Source organism: Bactrocera tryoni, unplaced genomic scaffold (genome assembly GCF_016617805.1).
Source record: "Bactrocera tryoni isolate S06 unplaced genomic scaffold, CSIRO_BtryS06_freeze2 scaffold_11, whole genome shotgun sequence".
NCBI classification, from domain to species: domain Eukaryota; kingdom Metazoa; phylum Arthropoda; class Insecta; order Diptera; family Tephritidae; genus Bactrocera; species Bactrocera tryoni.
In genome coordinates this window covers 19,539,439-19,558,125 of record NW_024395824.1, presented here as the reverse complement: position 1 = coordinate 19,558,125, position 18,687 = coordinate 19,539,439, and the positions used below count along the sequence as shown (strand labels likewise).

Sequence of the window (18,687 nt, the reverse complement as noted above, 5' to 3'; positions counted from 1 at the left end):
TTCTTCCCAGCTACCTGTGCGCTTGGCTTTATTAAACAGCCTTCGCACCTTTTGTCTGAGAGCTGAGAGTTTACTAGACCACCAGTGGCACGTTTGTTTACTGGTGGTCGCTTTCAGTGGACAAGCACAATGATAGGCGTCCATATGGACTGGTTTATTGCACTTAGTCTGCTCTCCAGTCCAATTGTGGTGGATCTACCATCTGCCTCCCTCACTCTGCTTATGTTTATGTTTAGGGTTTCTTTGTAGATACCCCAATTCGTATTTCTAGGGTTGCGTGTCGGAGGTTTGTCCCCGACTTCTACCCTGAGAGCAAACCGAATGATCCTGTGATCTGACAATGAGGGTTCTTTTGACACCCGCCACTGTGAGATCAGCCTAATCATGTCATCGTTGCTCAGGGTAATGTCCAGGACCTCCCTGCGAACACTAGTCACAAAAGTGGACTCACAGCCTATATTCTCTATGTTTATATTATGACTAATTATAAATTCTAGAAGTGACTCACCCCTCACGTTGCAGTCCGTGCTATGCGCATTGGCATCGCATCCCAAGGTCAGGGGAAGTTTATTGGTTCTGCAACACTCCACCAGATTAAGTATCGATGGGGGGGTGCTGTGGCCGTCTCCCCCGAGAAGTATGCGGATGAGAGGACGAAGTTCGAACCTTCCTTGTCCCTCACCTGTACCGCCACCAGATTTTGTGTTAGAAATTCTGAAATACAGAAAAAGTCTATATCGGCTCTAACGACTACACAAGAGCGGGGTCCCAGATTACCTTGCTTCCTCTCGTGTTGAGGCCTCTTACCTCTCCTTTAACCACGAAAGGCTCTTGGATCAAGAGGATGCCCAGGTTATCCGAGATGAACCTTTTCACGATGACAGCCGAGGCTGCCGATGCGTGATGTAGGTTCACCTGAGCAACTTCTATGCCGGCGCCGGAGCTTATAGTATGGGTTCGATGAGAGACAGGTCCTCGTCCCCGATCTCCTCATCAACCTGCATATCCAGCCCTTCCAGGAGCTCTTGGGTGGATGGCAGCATGCCTTCTTGCTCCTTAGGGAGCTCATTGCTCCTGTTTTCATCCACGGCAGTGGTCACAGCCCTCTCGGCCGGAATGAGGTCGTTGGGGGACTCGTGCCGCTCCCCCGCAACCACAGCGGCAGTCGCCTCCTGCCCTGCTGAGCTGGCTGCGGATGAAGCCGGAGCTGCGGTCATCCCCGTCGCGGGTTTTTTCTCCGTCGTCGGCGTAGCTTTTGGCCTCCATGGCCTCATTACCACCCTGCCGAAGCGGAAGTTTAGCTTGAATCCCTTCTGCCTTATATATTTGTAGGATTCGTCATCTACCGTTATGTTGAGGTTCCACCCTGAACCCACAACACTACTAGATACTACCTTCCACGCCGTGGTTCTTAAGCCCACGTTTTGGTTTTTCACTAAACCAAGCGCGAAGTCGTAATTTTCGTCCGCGCTTCTGGGGAAGAATACCGCCATACTGTGCAGTTGTGGTATATCCTCGCCTCTCTTAACACACAGGGCCGGGCCATTCCAACCCACTAGCCTTGGCGTGGTCTCCGTTAGCCAGGTGGCCGACTTCTCATCCTGGCAGTTTACCAGCAGTATACCGCCCTTGAAAAAGATGCTATTAAAGGCGCCGGTATACTCGTCGCCCACGAACAAGGCTTTTACTAGGCAGTTCTGGAGGGACGTCTGCTGTTCCGACCCTAGGGCCTCCGCCGGGTAGTTGCGGGGCACCACTGCCATCCGAATGCTCTTCACGGCCTCTGAGTACTTCCGGCTTACGGCTCTTGTCGTCTGCTGGTTGGGGTTGGCGCTCTTTCCTCTGGCCTCCTGTGGTTTGTCCTCTCTGATCTTCTTGGACCTAGGTGGCTCCTGAGGAGTTATTTGGCCGCTCTTCCTTTTCTCCGTTCGTGCCTTTTGGGGTGCCGGCCTAATTTCGCTTCGTCCCTCTGACAAGGCTGCTTTGGCTCGGCGCCGCCTCTGATTCCTGCGTCTTGTTGCAGACGAACCGTTGGCACCTGCGCGCTATGCATTTTTAGGAGAGGGGTTGCTCCCCCTGCTCCTACTCAGAGCCCGCTTTTCAGCTGACTCCGGTGTCATGCCGTCCTGAAGGAATCTGAGGTACCACTTGAGAGTGGCCCCACTCATTCCCGCTCTTCGTGGGTCATCGTGACCTCCTGGGCGTCCTGGCTACGGGGTACATGAGATGTTCCCTCGTTGCCGTCTCCTTTTGCGCTCGCTCCTTGATTCCACTTTCGTGAAACCACCCTCCTCTCCGCAGTCGATCCTGCTCGAGGGGGTTGTGGGGGGCGTTCGGTACGGTACGCAGTGGTCGCGATGGACGCACTACGTTGAGTGCCGCTGCAAGAGGGCATGTCGTCGTCGTCACGCGCGTGCTCCTCAAAGAGTGCTCGCAGAAAGCTAAACTTTCGTCTAGCCCCCGGTCCACTCTTGCTCGCGGTGCTTGTGCAGCCGTGCACTGTTGTTGTTGATGCTGCTGCTTCGGTTGTTGTCTTTGTTGCTGTTGTTGAGTTTTGTTTGTTGTTGTTTTTGTTGTTGTTCATCTTCTTCGTACGACCGTTTGGCCCGTGGTGTGGGCCTCCCGGTCTATTCTTATTGAAGGGGAAACTGAAAGGTCCGCCGTGCCAGAGCCCTTTGACGCGGTAAGGCCACCGTTACTTCCCAAGGCGGCCCGGTGTTGGGAAGGCTCCGTTCGAATACAGCCGAATTTACCTCCTGGCTGCAAATCATCCAATGGGATCCAAACGGGAGTCGCATAACACCCTGGATTAGGAGGTGGTAGCTCTTGGTCGCTGCACACATGCAGCCTCTGCCAGCCCCCAGGAGAAATGCTGTGTAGCATCGCCCCTGATGGTTGGGAGATGCCGTACTGTGTTGCAGTTTAAGCCCCTGCACCGCGACAAGGTGCCTACCATTGGCAGAGGCATACTGGCGGCCATACCGGCCAACGAGCTAAAACACTCGTTCAACATGCTTTTGGATCGTGAAAAAAGCTGTATTGAAGGAGAAGGGGACTATTTTGAATAAAATAAATTGGTTTGGCCGAAAAAACCATTTGTTCTGTTTTTTTTCCTGCTTACTTTAGAACGCACGTTGTATATAAAAACAAAATCAAAAAGGATTTAAGAAATGAAAAATTGCATTTATGTAGAGCAGTAATTTTTCTTCAAAGCTATGGGTTTAGTTATGTGAAAAATAATAAGGACAGTGGTATGCAGATAATAAAATTAATGTTTATCTAGAAATGTAGGGGAATCAACGGCAATTAATTGTTCAAATTAATTGAAAACAAAGTAAAAATAAGTTGTTTTGTTGCAAACTCTTGTATTTTAATAAGTTGTCAAAAAACTCTTGCGGTATTTTCGCTAGTTGGCGCTGAAAGCGCGTAGTTCTAGTTTTATTCGTCGCATCGGGTCATGCTAAACCTTTCTGAAAAGCTCATTTCACGCGCTAACACGTGTTTGATTGATTTCGTTTCTTTTAAGTCGTTCGTGAGTCGCAAACATGGAACAAAATAAAGAGAAAATACGGCATATTTTACAGTACTACTACGATAAAGGCAAAAATGCATCTCAAGCCGCCAATAAAATTTGTGCAGTTTATGGACCCGATACAGTTTCCATTTCCACCGCACAACGATGGCTTCTACGTTTTCGTTCCGGTGTAGAGGTGGTCGAAGATGCGCCACGCTCCGGAAGGCCTGTCGTCGAAAATTGCGATAAAATCGCTGAATTGGTCGAAAGAGACCGGCATCATCAAAAATTCATTTCAATTTCAATAAAAAAAAAAATCAATAAAAATACTGCAAGACTTTTTTGACAACCTATTATTTGCATTTGTTCTCAAATTTACGATATTAATATGTGAAAAAAATAAGGACACTTCGTAGTTTACTATAAAAAATACCATATTAAATAAAAAAAGTAACTCGGTTTCCTTCAATTGTGATATCAATTTCTAAGTAGTTAAATATTTTTTTGAAAAACAATATCTGTTTAAAACTTATTGACACCGCTTCGGCATAGATTCAACTAGGTTTAGGCAGACGAAAACCGGAATTGCATTCCATGAATTTTGAATAAGTTAAAATTTTCTCCTAACGACGCTTTCACTGTATTCCACAAATTCTCAATGGATTTAAGATCCGTGGACTGCTGTGGCCACTCTATTATTGACCCTAAACCAATCTTTTGTACACTTTGCCGTGTTTTTAGGGTCGTTCTTCTACATATATATCCACCTAAGTGGCATATTGTCTTCAGCGTTCTATAGCATAAATTCTTGTAGTATTGCCACATAATCCGTTGCCTTCATAGTCCCCTGTATCTTATGCAGTGAGCCCAGACAATTATATGAAAACGATCCCTAAACCATAATGTTCCCGCCAACATGTTTAACGGTCTTTATAGTATACTTAGGGTTATAGGCTGCATTATCGGTCTTTTTACATAATGAATACCTCAATCAGAATTAAATAAGTTGACTTTTGTTTCGTCAAACCCGAAAATCTTACGTCATTGTTATTTAGGCCAAAGAACATGTCCTTCAGCAAACTTAAGCCTTTGTTGTACGGTCTTCAGGCCTTTATAAGTACTTTATGATTAATTAATGGTTCAACATCAATATTCAAATCATATTTTATATGTTCTGACGAAATAAATGGATTTTTCTTAACACAGCACTCTATATTCTTTTGACAAACAATGCTATTTTTGACTTCCTGCCGCGTGTTTCAATCTGGGGAACCCATTTTTGCTTGTTCAACCAGTGATTTGGAAGCATTCAGTAAATTCGCTACTTTTCTGTACAAATTTCATTGTTTCACTAAATATTTAATACGTTCTCGAGTTTTCGGATCGCAGTGCTTATCCTTTGCTTTCTGAGCTAAAAAAAGAAATACCAGGTTTTAATTGATTGATATTAAAACTAAAAATATAACTTTTGTCTTATCTCGGCAAAAACCACGTTCTAGTAATTTTCGTTATTGTTTTTAAATAGCACGCTGTCCTTATTAAATCGCACAACTGCCTGCGGACTTTGTTAAGAACAAAATTGCTTTTTTACCAAATGTGTGCAAATACTTTGCATTTGTCTAATAGAATCTGTTTTTATAAATTAGGAATGATAAAAATTGCCATTAACTGGCGGATGAATTGCTTCAGTTTTATTCTTGTTTAGTTTTTATGCATCCCTGTCCTTATTATTTTTCACGTAACTGTATATAGGATGGAGTCATGTGTAGAAGTTCACACAAGCGAAGAAAGTTCTCTGGTTGCCATTCACTTGGTAGTGGCCAGAAACGATTCTTTTACATACGGCTCAAGCAGCTCACGACTTCCGGTCTTTGACCAAGTATCCCGCCACGTAGAAAACACTACAATGAAAAAGCGTAAAAAATCTTGGATGAGAGACCCCTTTTTTGATGATAACCGTTGCAAACGCACTAAGGATAACGTTTTAAGGACATGCACCTGGAATGTCCGGTCCCTTAATCGGGAAGGTGCCGCTGCCCAGTTCGTTGATTTCCTCGTTAAAGTGAAGGCTGACATCACCGCCGTCCAAGAAATGCGATGGACGGGGCAAGGGCTGATGCGAGTTAGTAGTAGTTTGCATTGTTCTGTGCAATTCAGGAATATTTGTCAGCTGTTGTGCACTCATTTCAAATCATGATTCTTCAACCTTTTCTTATTCAGGTACAACTATCAATATAATTTATATATACTACTGTGATCAAATTGAAAAGTTTTTAATTTATATTTTTATGTTTTTCGATTCGACAATATTTTTTCTGTAATTTCTTAGTACTGTTAGTGATATTTATGCTAAATTTCACGTCAAAATATTCCTTAGTATTTGAGATACTCGTCGTTTTGTGAGGCTCTAAAAATGAATTCTTCGATCTTTGCTATGTTAATGAAATATTGAACAAAGAAGTGCGATAATTCAGCATCTCATACTGCATGGGTTATTCGTGATCACTTCGCCACTTTGCAACTAATATCGTGCTGCAACCACCGTATTTGCCTGATTTACTTTCGTGTAATTTCTGGCTATTCAGCAAATTCACAAGATCACTCCAAGGACACCGTTTTGACTCAATTGAGGATATAAAAGCTAAATCGAAGAAGGCTCTGATGGCCATCATGACGGGGGATTTTTCCAAGTGCTGTGATGACTGGAAAATTCGTTGTCTTAAGTGTATTGCCGCGAGAAGGGATTACTTTGAAGAAGATGAAATGGACAAAATTCACCTTTCAATTTGATCATAGTAGTTTATTCATAGTTAAAAGATTAAATATCGCAGAACCGGCAGTTTACGCAGGAGGATAGGCCCATGTTATGTAAATGCATATTCAGCTTGCAGTGGCTGGTGTAAAATGCGACCAGTAGACTGAGTTTGTCCCTAGGGAGGTTCATTGCAAATTTAAACCTGCTGTGGTTGTACCCCCCCCATTCGCAACTTGGCACGTCGTATGCCATGCATTTGTTGCCAATGCCTTTCTCTGCCTACTCCTTCTTCCTTGCGGAGCAACTCCTTTATTATATGGGGACCCACTCCAGTGAAGGGTTCGGGTCCTACCATGTTGGTGGAAGCTGCGGAGCAGGCGAGCTCGTCAGCCAGTTCCTTACCGGCTATACCTCTGTGACCGGGCACCCAGAAGAGGTGCTCTTGGTTACGTTCCGCTAGGCTATTCAGTCGTTCTCTGCACTCCTGCACCAGTAAGGATGTGATCTCGTAGGAGGAGATCGCTCTTAGTGCCGCTTGTCTATCGCTACGTATGGTTATCCGCTCATTGCGATAGTTGCGTTGGAGGTTTATCTCTATGCATCGACTTATGGCAAAGACCTTTATCTTGAAAATGCTCGGAAAACTTCGCACTGCACTTCTCCGACGTTTTCGAGCCGTCAGTGCACCACTTGATCGTGCTATTCCTCAGCAGCAGCCCGAGAGTGGAATCGTTCCACACATCCTTGCTGCTTCGTGAAGCTAACCTTTTTGATAATGCTGTCCCTCAGGAGAAGGGCTAATGGTATATTGCCACTTCATCTTCTGGGACGAGATTACCTTGCCTCTGTCACACTCATCTGCCGTTATTTGCAGAAAAGTGTGCTTGACTACTTGACCGATCACCAAATGAAGCGGTGTGAGTTCAAACATGACTTCAAGTGCTGCCATCAGACAAGTGCGCATTGCACCCGACATGCAGACACGAGCTGGTCGTTGCAGCTTCGATAGTTGGAGCCCTACCGAAGTCTGCGAGGCTTTTGAGGCCCAGGCCACCGCCCCGTACGTGATTATCGATCGTGCAATCATGGTGTACGACCACTTAACAATCCTTAGCTTGCAGCCCCAGAATTTTCCCAGCATCCGATTCCGCACCATTAATGCTTTTGTCGCCTTGACCAAGGTCAGGTCAACACTGCGTGAGACCAAGATATTTAACAACGTTGGTCATCTCTATCTCTCTGCCCGCAAGTGTAAAGTTCCTGAGGCCGAGACCTCGTGAACCGGACAATGGTCATCTTGAAGGGGTTGCTGTTCAACTCAACCCCACTACTCCACCCTTTTGTCAGCTTTAAACCTCTTTGTAGCAGGTCGCAGAGAGTGTTCTCAAATTTGCCTCTGGCTATAATTACAATGCCGTCCGTGTACGCTTGGCAGCGGATCCCATTGCCGGCTAGCAGTACTAGAAGGCTGTCCTCGACAAGACTCCATAGCAGGGGGGATAACACGTCCCTTGTGGGCAGTTTCTTGTTGTGCCAAGACTAATCCTTGTATCTCCTACTGTGATTTCAGCAATTTTGGTACGCAGTACGGCCTCTATCAATCAGCGCACCGGTGCTGCCACATTCCTTTTCCCCAGTGCTCTGGCTACACTCCTGTGAGACGTATTCTCAAAAGCACCTTCGATTTCTAGGAAGGCGGAAAGCATCACTTACCCTCTCCAGCGAACTCTCTATCTCAGAGGTTATAATTTAATTCAATATTTAACTTCTGTTAGTTGAGGTCGCCAAGTTATACTATTTCAGACCATGACTAGCCGTGGAAATATAAGGTGAGCTTTTACAATTCCGCATTGTTCTGGTGAGAGCTTCGTGATTCATTGTGCAAATTTTCGAATCGCTTATCAATTCCTACAGCTCGTCCCGCTGTGATCGTTTCACAGCTTCGGATGAGAGATCCCCTGTGAGAGAGGTCATGACGACCTCTGCAAACGTGTTAAGTTACGAGTTAAAGGCATGATCCTGAAATGTTCGCCCTTTGTTTGGGAAGGTGCCGCTGCCCAGCTGGTTGATGTCCTCCTGAGGGTAAAGGCTGACATCACCGCCGGTCAAAAAGTTCGATCGACGGGGCAAGCATTGAGACGAGTAGGTCCATGGGGCTTTATATGACTACCGCACTATATAAAGAAGCGCAAATTCGGTATGGGATTAATCTTGAGAATGGCATCGTCGCCGAGTTCTGACATTCATCCCTATAGATGAACGTCTGGCCACAGTGCGCATCAAAGCGAAGTTCTCCAACATATCGCTGATTTGCGCCCTCGCCTTGACGTAAGAAGAGAACAATGGGACCAAGGCTATCTTCTATGATTTCTAAATCGTGTTGGCGACCTTAACGCCAGGGTGGGCAAAGAAGGTATCTTTGGCCCAATTGTTAGTAAATTCAACCTCCATGATGAAACATACCCAAATGGGCCTGGTTCAGGCCTGGAAAATCCACAACAGACCAGATATTCACTATGCCCCAAATTTAGAAAAAAATGCTAAAAGAGGATTGACACACACCAACTGTTCGTCGATTTCAAAACTGTTCGGACAGCACGAAAAGGAGCTGCCTCTATGCCGCGATGTCTGAATTTGGAATCCCCCGAAAAACTAGTACGGCTGTGTAAACTGACGTTGAACAATACCAAAAGCTCCGCCAGGATCTGGAAGGACCTCACAGGTCGACTTACTATCGTGTGACTTCTTCCATCTACTCCTATAGAAAATAATCCGAGCTGCAGAGCTGAATAGAATCTTCTTTAAAAGTGCAAAGCAAAGATGATATTGATATCATTGGCCTGAACAACCGCGACATTAGCTCTGCTGTTTCCAGACTGGATAGGAAAGAAAAGCGTAAGGGTCTGGTTGTGAACGAGGGCAAGGCAAAATATCTCCTGTCATCAAACAAACAGTCGTCGCACTCGAGGCTTGGCTCTCACATCACTGTTTGTAATATCATCTGACGAATTCGGGGTTAGAATGGTTATGCGAGAGTTAATGAGGTTCCTCTAATTTATAATATGGGTAAGTTATAGAATTGGATTTAGCAAAGAAATAGCAATAATTCTTCAAATTAAGTAAATATTTATTGCAACGGATTTCTCGATAAATCGTCTACATTGTAATTCAATCTTTAGGTCGATCACTGGATTGTTAAATAAAACCTATATTCTTTCTAATTCCAAAAACTAACGCTTTATTTCTCATTAACCGAGCTTATATATCAGTTGTTATTTACACGATAGCACTCTAACTAGAAGCAGCCCTTTTATAAAAGGTGATTCATTTCGAGGTTCCCTACTTTTTTTTAAGAAAAAGCACTTCAGAAACTTAAAATTTAATGGGCATGTTTATAATTATTCGAAAAAACATTATTTGACATTTAGTTTTTGAAGATTATCTCATTTAAATGTAGCTTGTGGCTAAGTCTCAGATGACCCGTTTGAACATTTCGACTGATAACTAGCGAACACGCGTGGTGTGTTACTCCAAAGCTTGAATCGACGAGTGATTCCCAGATAGACTTTAGACTTTACATATCCCCACAGGAAAAAGTCTAACGGTGTGATATCACACGATATTGATCAACCGGCCCAAAACGTGAAGCTATCGGCTAACGGAAGTGTTCTCCCAATAAATCGCTGATTGATGCGATGTGTGGGAAGTGGCGTCGTCATGTTGAAACCAAATGTCTCCAAGAACACATGCACAATTTCAAATATCAAATAGTCGGTTATCATTTCGCGGTAACAGTCCCTATTGACGCTTACGCTCTCACCGGCATCATTTTTGAAGAAATATGCACCGATGATTCCACCGGCCACACCAAAAAGTGTTTTTTTCTTTAGTAAATGGCAGCTATTGAGTCTTTTCAGGTTGCTCTTCATCCCAAATGTGGCAATTTTGCTTGTTTACATACCCATTGAGCCAGAAATGAGCCTCATCGCTGAATGAAATTTGAATTTTAGTAATAAAGTTGTTCAGTCTTTCCGTTATGAAATGATAAACAATACTGAACCAAAATAACATGACAGTTTGACATGAGTCTCGCATGAATTATAAAAAAGGCTATGGAAAAAAGTACCTCTACTTGGATCACCGGTAGTAAATCATTAACAAAATTTCGGCACTCAGCACATTCCGGAAACTACGGATTTGACTGTCTAGTTAATTGTGGCAATTTATCGTTGACTTTATTTTGTTCTAAAGTTCATAAATTCCACTTTTTAAGTACTGTTGGTCAATGACAAGCAGCATAACTCCAAATTCCCATAGAGATGTTTTCTGTCGTTACAACAACCACAGAAGGTTTTAATTGAGTGGGTCTAATGAGACATGCAAAGAGATTATTATTGCTTAAGTATCTAGAACGAAGTTGCGTGTGGTTAAACAGCAGGCGGAGTGGACCGAGATGATGTGTGGCGCCGGATCTGATCAGACTGGTAGTCATGCTGTTTAGTTGAGCTCTTTGGGGCAGTGGAGGTCCTTCGTTGAACTCGTGAGTTGCGAAGTAGGTGCTAATTGCACCTCCATAGAGGCGTTTGTTTGTGCCTTGCCAGCATTAGGCCACATAACTTGTGGTTCATTGTTTACGAGTCTTAAGGTCAGAACAGGCATTAAGATGAATCCATCCATTATATGTATATACCTCACTGAGGAGATTGGAAATTTTCTCCGGGTTCGAGTTGAACACAATATCAGCACGAATCAGAGGTTAAGCAACCCTGATCCAAGGATGGCTAACGTCACTTACTACTTATCGATACAATCTGTGTGAGATAGCCCTTGGCCGAAAAAAATCTGGGTAATTTCCGGTAACGTGGAACCGGCTGCTGTGGCCTCTTTTTTTCTTTCGCTTACAAGAAATAAGTGCACGCTGTTTATAGATTTTAAATTTTTACTTAAGTGATATTCTACTATCAATTTTCAGATAAAAACGTATATTCTATTATTTAACAAATGAATTAGTCATAAATATATTCTTCACTTGCAACATGTTTTAAAGAAGCAGCTTTTAGGTTATAAAAATAATATAACTATCAACCCTACAATATGGAATCTTCTGACTTTATAAGCACCAGCGATATGTCTACTACCAACAATACCGAAAATGAAACAATACAAGATATGTCTGCAGTTCGGGCTCATACGAACATAAACGGTTCAACTTTGGGTAATATGGAAATTCAAATGGACAATTATGATGAAGACCGTAAGTTTGGTTTGAACGCAAAAAGTAAAATTAAATTACACTTCTGAAGAAAAATTGTATTTCAGGTACGAATATTAATAATGCTAATAAGTTTTGTTGGAAACGGCTAAGTAATCCTTCTGGACCTCAGCCACGTCCAAGACATGGACATCGAGCCATCAACATAAAAGAATTAATGGTCGTGTTTGGTGGAGGGAATGAAGGCATTGTAGACGAACTTCATGTTTATAATTCTGGTTTGTGTATATTTTGATAAAGTTGAATTTTTCTTTATAACTAAACTATTTTATTAACCCCATGTTTTAGTTACCAATCAATGGTTTGTACCGGCAATGCGTGGTGAAGTTCCACCAGGTTGTGCCGCATATGGTTTTGTTGTTGTGGGTACTCGTATGTTTGTTTTTGGTGGCATGATTGAATATGGAAAATATTCTAATGAACTTTATGAGTTGCAAGCAACAAAATGGGAATGGCGTAAAATGCAGCCTGAATTGCCGGATAACATGCCAGCTCCATGTCCACGTCTAGGCCACAGTTTCACCATAGTAGGGGATCGTATATTTCTTTTTGGCGGCTTAGCTAACGAATCTGATGATCCTAAAAACAACATACCTAAGTAAGTCATTGTAAATAAATTATTTTGGCTTTAGTAATCTGTTATTTTATTACTTAGGTATCTAAACGATTTATACATTTTGGAAACCCGTGGAGTACACAGTCATAACGGCAAATGGATTATGCCAAAAACATATGGAGAAAGCCCACCTCCACGGGAGTCTCATACTGGCGTAGCATTTACAAGCAAAAAATCCAATAAACTACATTTATTGATTTATGGTGGAATGAGTGGTTGTCGCCTAGGTGATTTGTGGCTCTTGGAAGTTGGTATGTATAATTGTTATTTTGCTACTAATATACAGTGGCGGACGATGTCTACATTCGCCCCTATTTTCATTGATATGAGAGTACAAAAAGTTTTTAGAAACATGTATTACTGAGAAGCGTAGAATTAGAAAGCATCATATTTCTAGCTTTGCTATACTTAAAGAACGCATTTAGCAGAATCAATGCCACGACGTCTTCAAGCAGTTTTAACTGCCAATGGGGACCCAATTAAATACTAAAACATAGTAATAACTAGCATTTTGTAAAGTTTTCGCACAGAACTAATATATTTTTATACCCTGAACAGGGTATATTAAGTTTGTCACGAAGTTTGTAACACCCAGAAGGAATCGTCAGAAACCCTATAAAGTATATATATAAATGATCAGTATGTCGAGCTGAGTCGATTTAGCCATGTCCGTCTGTCTGTCTGTATGTATACGAACTAGTCCCTCAGTTTTTAAGATATCGTTTTGAAATTTTGCCAACGTCATTTTCTCTTCAAGAAGCTGCTCATTTGTCGGAACGGTCGATATCGGAGCACTATAACATATAACTGCCATACAAACTGAACGATCGGAATCAAATGCTTGTATGGAAAACTTTCACTGTTGACAAGATATATTCACGAAATTCGGTATATGTTATTTTCTAAGGCAACAATGTAATCTCCGAAGAAATTGTTCAGATCGGTTAACTATAGAATATAGCTGCCATACAAACTGAACGATCGGAATCAAGTTCTTGGATGGAAAACTTTCACATTTGACAAGATATATTTACGAAATTCGGTATATGTTATTTTCTAAGGCAACAATGTAATCTCCGAAGAAATTGTTCAGATCGGTTAATTATAGCATATAGCTGCCATACAAACTGAACGATCGGAATCAAGTTCTTGGATGGAAAACTTTCACATTTGACAAGATATATTCACGAAATTCGGTATATGTTATTTTCTAAGGCAACAATGTAATCTCCGAAGAAATTGTTCAGATCGGTTAACTATAGCATATAGCTGCCATACAAACTGAACGATCGGAATCAATTTCTTGGATGAAAAACTTTCACATTTGACAAGATATATTTACGAAATTTGGTATATATTATTTTCTAAAGCAACAATATAAACTCCGAAGAAATTGATCAGATCGGTTAACTATAGCATATAGCTTCCATACAAACTGAACCCATAGTTACTAACAGAAATGCACCTGTGAAGGGTATTTAGCTTCGGTGCAACCTAAGTTAACGTTTTTTCTTGTTTTTACTGTGTGTGAACACTTGTCAACACAATTTGCGAGTTTTTCTTCCATAAAGTTGTTATTTTATATTAGGTAGTGGATTTTTTAAGTTTACTGTTATTAGAAAAAAGATTAGAATAAAACTGTATCAACACATTTTTCTAAAATGTTTTTCAAAGAAAATAGGAGTTGTATGTAGACTTTTGTCCACTGTATATTTCTAATGACCTCTTTTGAAATCAATATCCTGGAATTATAAATTAAATGCGTTTAAACTTATCTTAAAAGTTAAAGAGTTTATTTTTTTTGCTAAACTAAAATTAAATTAGTAGTTTTAATTTAGCTCCGTTAAAACAGATATTTAATTTAAAATAACACGTCTTAATATTAATAGTGGATAACTTCAATTTTACAATTAGTGAGGCGGAAGTACATTTCTCAAATATTTAAACGTTATAATTTGCATTGTCAGTATTTTGTTTACAATTTCTAAAGAAATATAAGTCATGGACTTATCATATTTATTTATTTATTTAACAAATTAACGCCAATCGGCAATATACAACAGTTACTTTTATAAGTAAAAGAATAAAGAGAAAAAAAAATATATAATAATATGGGCAATTGTATTACAGTGATCAAATTAATGGTATGGAAGGAGTTTGTTCTTTATATTATTGATGAATGAACTGAGGGAGCCTCCATAGAAATCGATGTTCTGGTGAAGTGAATTTACATGGTTAGCAATCCTGTTGTGAGGTCCGTGGAAGACGTAGTTTTTCTGTGTCTTTGTTGTTTTAAGTTTCCGTGAATGTCTCAGCGAGGATGCCGTAGGAGCAAACTCAAAACTACCAAGAATCTCTGGGGCATCAATTAGGTTGTTAGCAACCTTAAAGTAAAAGACTATGTCAGCAACTTGACGTATAGCTAGGCTGTTGATTTTATAGCGTGAACGAATATCGTCAGTGGAGAGTACCTGCAACCTCAAGGTTGTATGAAAGGATAGAGACTTACAGAATTTATTTTGGACCTTCTCCAATCTGTTGATTGAGACATCAGTGTGAGGAGACCAGACTACAGTGCCGTACTCAAGTATGGGTAGAACCAGTTGGCGATATAGACATATCAATGTGTAGGGATTGCGAAACTCTTTGCCTGTTCTCGTGATTAATCCAAGAACCTTGAAAGCTTGGAGTGTGATGTTGTCTATATGCTTCGAGTAAGTGAGTTTGTTGTCTATGATGATGCCCAGGTCTTTTATGTCGGGAACTTCTTGCAGGTTGTGACCGTTTAGATTATAACTAGTGGCAATATTGCTGTGAGAGCGCGAGTACGAGACTACCGCGCATTTATTTGCGTTAAGGTCAAGTTTGTTTTTAGTACACCAGTCCGAGAGTTTGTCAATGTCATCTTGAAGCAGCTGGACATCAATCTCATTTTTGATGGTTCTGTAGATCTTTAGGTCATCCGCGTAGAGCAGGTATTCTGACAGGAGATTTTTGCCAATATCGTTGACAAAGATGTTGAAAAGCAGAGGTCCTAAGTGGGATCCCTGTGGCACTCCAGATGTAACTTTATATTCCTCAGATAAGTATCCATCAACTCTAACTTGCAGGGATCTGTTTACCAGGTAGGAATATAACCAATCCAAGGCACAGCCGTCGACTCCGTAGACTTGAAGCTTAGAAACAAGAATTCTGTGATTTACACGATCAAAGGCTTTGCTAAAGTCAGTATATATGGAGTGAACTTTGAGACCATCATTCAAAGTGTTGAGTAGGAAATTAGTGTATGAAAAAAGATTGGACGTGGTTGATCTGCCACCTGTGAATCCGTGCTGTCTTGTCGTGATGATATCTTTAAAGGCAGCAGTAAGTTGAGTGAGGACCAGTTTTTCAAATAGTTTTGCCAACGCTGATTGAATGCATATAGGCCTGTAGTTGGAAACATCAGTTCTCTGGCCAATTTTGAAGATTGGACTGACATACGACAGCTTCCATGCGCTAGGGAAGGTGCCAAGCTGCAAAGATCTATTGAATATGTGAGTGATAGGCTCATAGAGCACAGTAGCGCAGTTTCTAAGGAAAACATTAGGTATACCGTCAGGTCCAGCGCCTTTGTTAGGGTTCAGTTTGAGTAATTGATTGAGAACATCTTCGCATTTGATTTCCAGATGAGCGATGTTGGTTTTTGGGCCCTTGATCACTGTATTTTTGTCAATTCGATCATTATTGTTATCGTCAGTGAATGTTGTTTTAAAGTATGATGCAAACAGGTTACTGATTGATTCACCAGTGGTGGCAGATTGATCAAGCCATGACATTTCGGATGGAATGTTCACACTATTGTACTTCTTATCCTTGATGAACTTCCAGAACGCACTTGTGTCAGACTGAACCATGTTCTCTATTTTGTCAACATATTTTCTGTAGCATTCAATACTTAAAGTTTTGCACTCACGCCTTAACATGCTGAAGTGAGCGTAATCTCGTTGATTATTAGAGTTCTTGTATTGTGAGTGAGCCGCATTTTTGAGCTTAATTCTGTTGATAAGCTCAAAAGAGAACCAATTAGGGTAATTACTGACATAATTCTTATGTACAGGCACATATAGGGTGATGCCTTCCTCTAGCTTGTTATAAAACCAAGCAATTGCATTGTCGATAGTGTCTGTTTCATACATTCCTACCCAGTTAACCTGGTGATAAAAAACGTTGAGATTATGATAATCGGCTTTCTTAAAGGAGTATGTAGGTGAACTCGGTGATGTAAGATTAGGTCGAAAATTAAGACTGATAGAGAGAGCCGGATGATATTTGTCCTCTTCAACAAATGATAGGGTTTTATCAACACTAGTTTCAATATTGCTGTAACAGAGATCCAGAAAAGTGTTGTCACAGTTGCTTGTGTGGTTTACTTGAGTGCAATCAAGTAAGGCTAAACCATCTTGGAGAATCCTTTCACAGTCCGCACGGGGGACACTACTAGGCAAATTGAAGTCGCCTACAAATAATAGTTTAGCATTTTTAAATTTATCATTTATAAAAGAGAGCAGAGTGAGTAGATTAGTATAGGAATCAAAGTTTGAGAGAGGTGGCATGTAGACACAGCCAACAATGATATCATGGGGAGCACCTTTTACGTTGACAAAGACGAGCTCTAGGTTATGTTGATCAATTTGTATTAGTTCCGCTTGAAAGTGGCGTTTGACTGCGATGAATACTCCACCACCTCGTTCTAGACCGGACAAAACTGGATCCCTATCGTGCCTAAAAATTGTGTAAGTGCTGTCGATTAGTTCGCCATCGTGAATCGATGGGTGTAGCCATGATTCAGTAATACAAATGAGGTCGATATTACTGACGGCAGACGCTGTGAAAAATTTATTTAGTTTTGTTCGGAGCCCCCGCGTGTTTTGATAGTACATTTGAAGAGCTTCGGGTTTCTTCCTTTTCACTGAGCGGGCGAAAATTTTTGTTAACTATCTGCGGTATGCCATGGATATACTTGATGGTTTTACTTGTGTCACCATTCTTGTTGAGAGTGTTTAATTTAGAGCGTAAATCATTAAGGTGAGTCTGTTGTGCAGGGGTTAGGTCTGGTTTGAATCTAACCTGAGAGCTCTCACTCTGGTTTAGTTTAAAGATTTCTCTGGCATCAGCAACTGACTGGGTCTCTATAAGCAGAGGACGTGTACGGTTAGGTGTCTGACGTCCAAGTCTTCGGATTTTGAATCCAGTTAATTTAGCAGATAATTCATCCGATAATACAGATGAGAGTGATACTTTATCATCTTCCAGTCGGTCGATGCCAGTAGCTTTGGTTGACTCTGAAATTCCAAGAGCGATGACGTTTGACTCACGCTTCTTACGATCATTAATTTCTTTTATGATGTCCTCAGGAGAAGATGGTGATGATGATGAGATTTTGTAGGAGCATAAATTCTTTTCAATAGTTGTGATACGGTCACTCAGACTCGTGCATTTTTTATCGGTGATGGCATGTTGCTTGGCGAGCGCTTTAACTTCTTTTTTTTAACCCGGTGATACTTTCACTAATAGATGATTTAAAGTTTTCAAGATTGTCATTAAATTTTTTGGAAAATTCTTCAAATTGTTTATTTAGGACTTTTTCAAGTCTATCAACGTTGTCATTCTCACTTTCATCCTCCGAGTCATCAGAATGTCTTACACTAACCTCCAAATCATTGCATTCCAGACACCTCCATAAGATACGATTTACGTTGATGTTTGTTGCTATTGCGTCAAATTCAGCATTACTGAGGTTCAGACATCTGGAATGAAACCACTTCTGGCACAGAGAGCATCTCAATCCTTTGGTGTTTTTTCTCACGTTTTCAGAACAGCTACCACATGTGTTGTTTACAATTAGCTTTTTAGGTGGCATGTTGATAATCAGATTGATTAAAAATTGTATGTATACACAACACGATATTTTACTCTATTAATTTAGTCAGTCAGAGTTAATTAATTTACAAAAATTATTTTAATAATAATAAAATATCACGAGCGAAAAAAACCATACTTAACACACACAGAGTTGCCATATATAATATAAGTATTTTGTTTGACATATTGTGTTTTTTAATTTATAGATTCTATGACATGGTCAAAGCCACGAACACGTGGTCCCGCACCGTTACCCAGATCCTTACATAGCGCCACAATGATTTGCAATAAAATGTATGTTTTTGGGGGATGGGTACCTTTACTTATAAATGATTCTAAATCAACAACCGAAAGAGAATGGAAATGCACAAATACTCTCGCAGTTCTCAATTTGGGTAAATTGGTTTACAATTACATTTAATCAGGTTTTTCAAGCAATATCTGCTACAGATTCAATGACTTGGGAAAATGTAACTGTCGACTCGGTTGATGAAGATGTACCACGAGCTAGGGCTGGCCACTGTGCAGTAGGTATTCAAAGCCGTCTGTATGTGTGGTCTGGTCGTGATGGGTATCGTAAAGCATGGAACAACCAGGTTAGGGTGAGCTGAATATTAGATAAACTG

At 41.1% G+C, this 18,687-nt stretch overlaps 1 protein-coding gene across 4 annotated transcripts in view; it reads left to right on the top strand.

Annotated features, from left to right (window-relative positions):
- Positions 1-18,687, top strand: part of LOC120779735 (host cell factor) — a 60,951-nt gene that overhangs the window by 27,147 nt on the left and 15,117 nt on the right. For 3 of the 4 annotated variants that reach the window (XM_040112110.1, XR_005705743.1, XR_005705742.1), the window contains 6 exons: positions 11,242-11,523; positions 11,589-11,759; positions 11,830-12,139; positions 12,197-12,408; positions 18,268-18,456; positions 18,512-18,663. In XM_040112110.1, the coding sequence (XP_039968044.1) occupies positions 11,364-11,523; positions 11,589-11,759; positions 11,830-12,139; positions 12,197-12,408; positions 18,268-18,456; positions 18,512-18,663 (1,194 nt within the window). In that variant the 5' untranslated portion in view covers positions 11,242-11,363. Of the gene's footprint in view, positions 1-11,241; positions 11,524-11,588; positions 11,760-11,829; positions 12,140-12,196; positions 12,409-18,267; positions 18,457-18,511; positions 18,664-18,687 lie in introns of those variants that run through there. The other variant, XM_040112111.1, reaches the window with a different exon arrangement.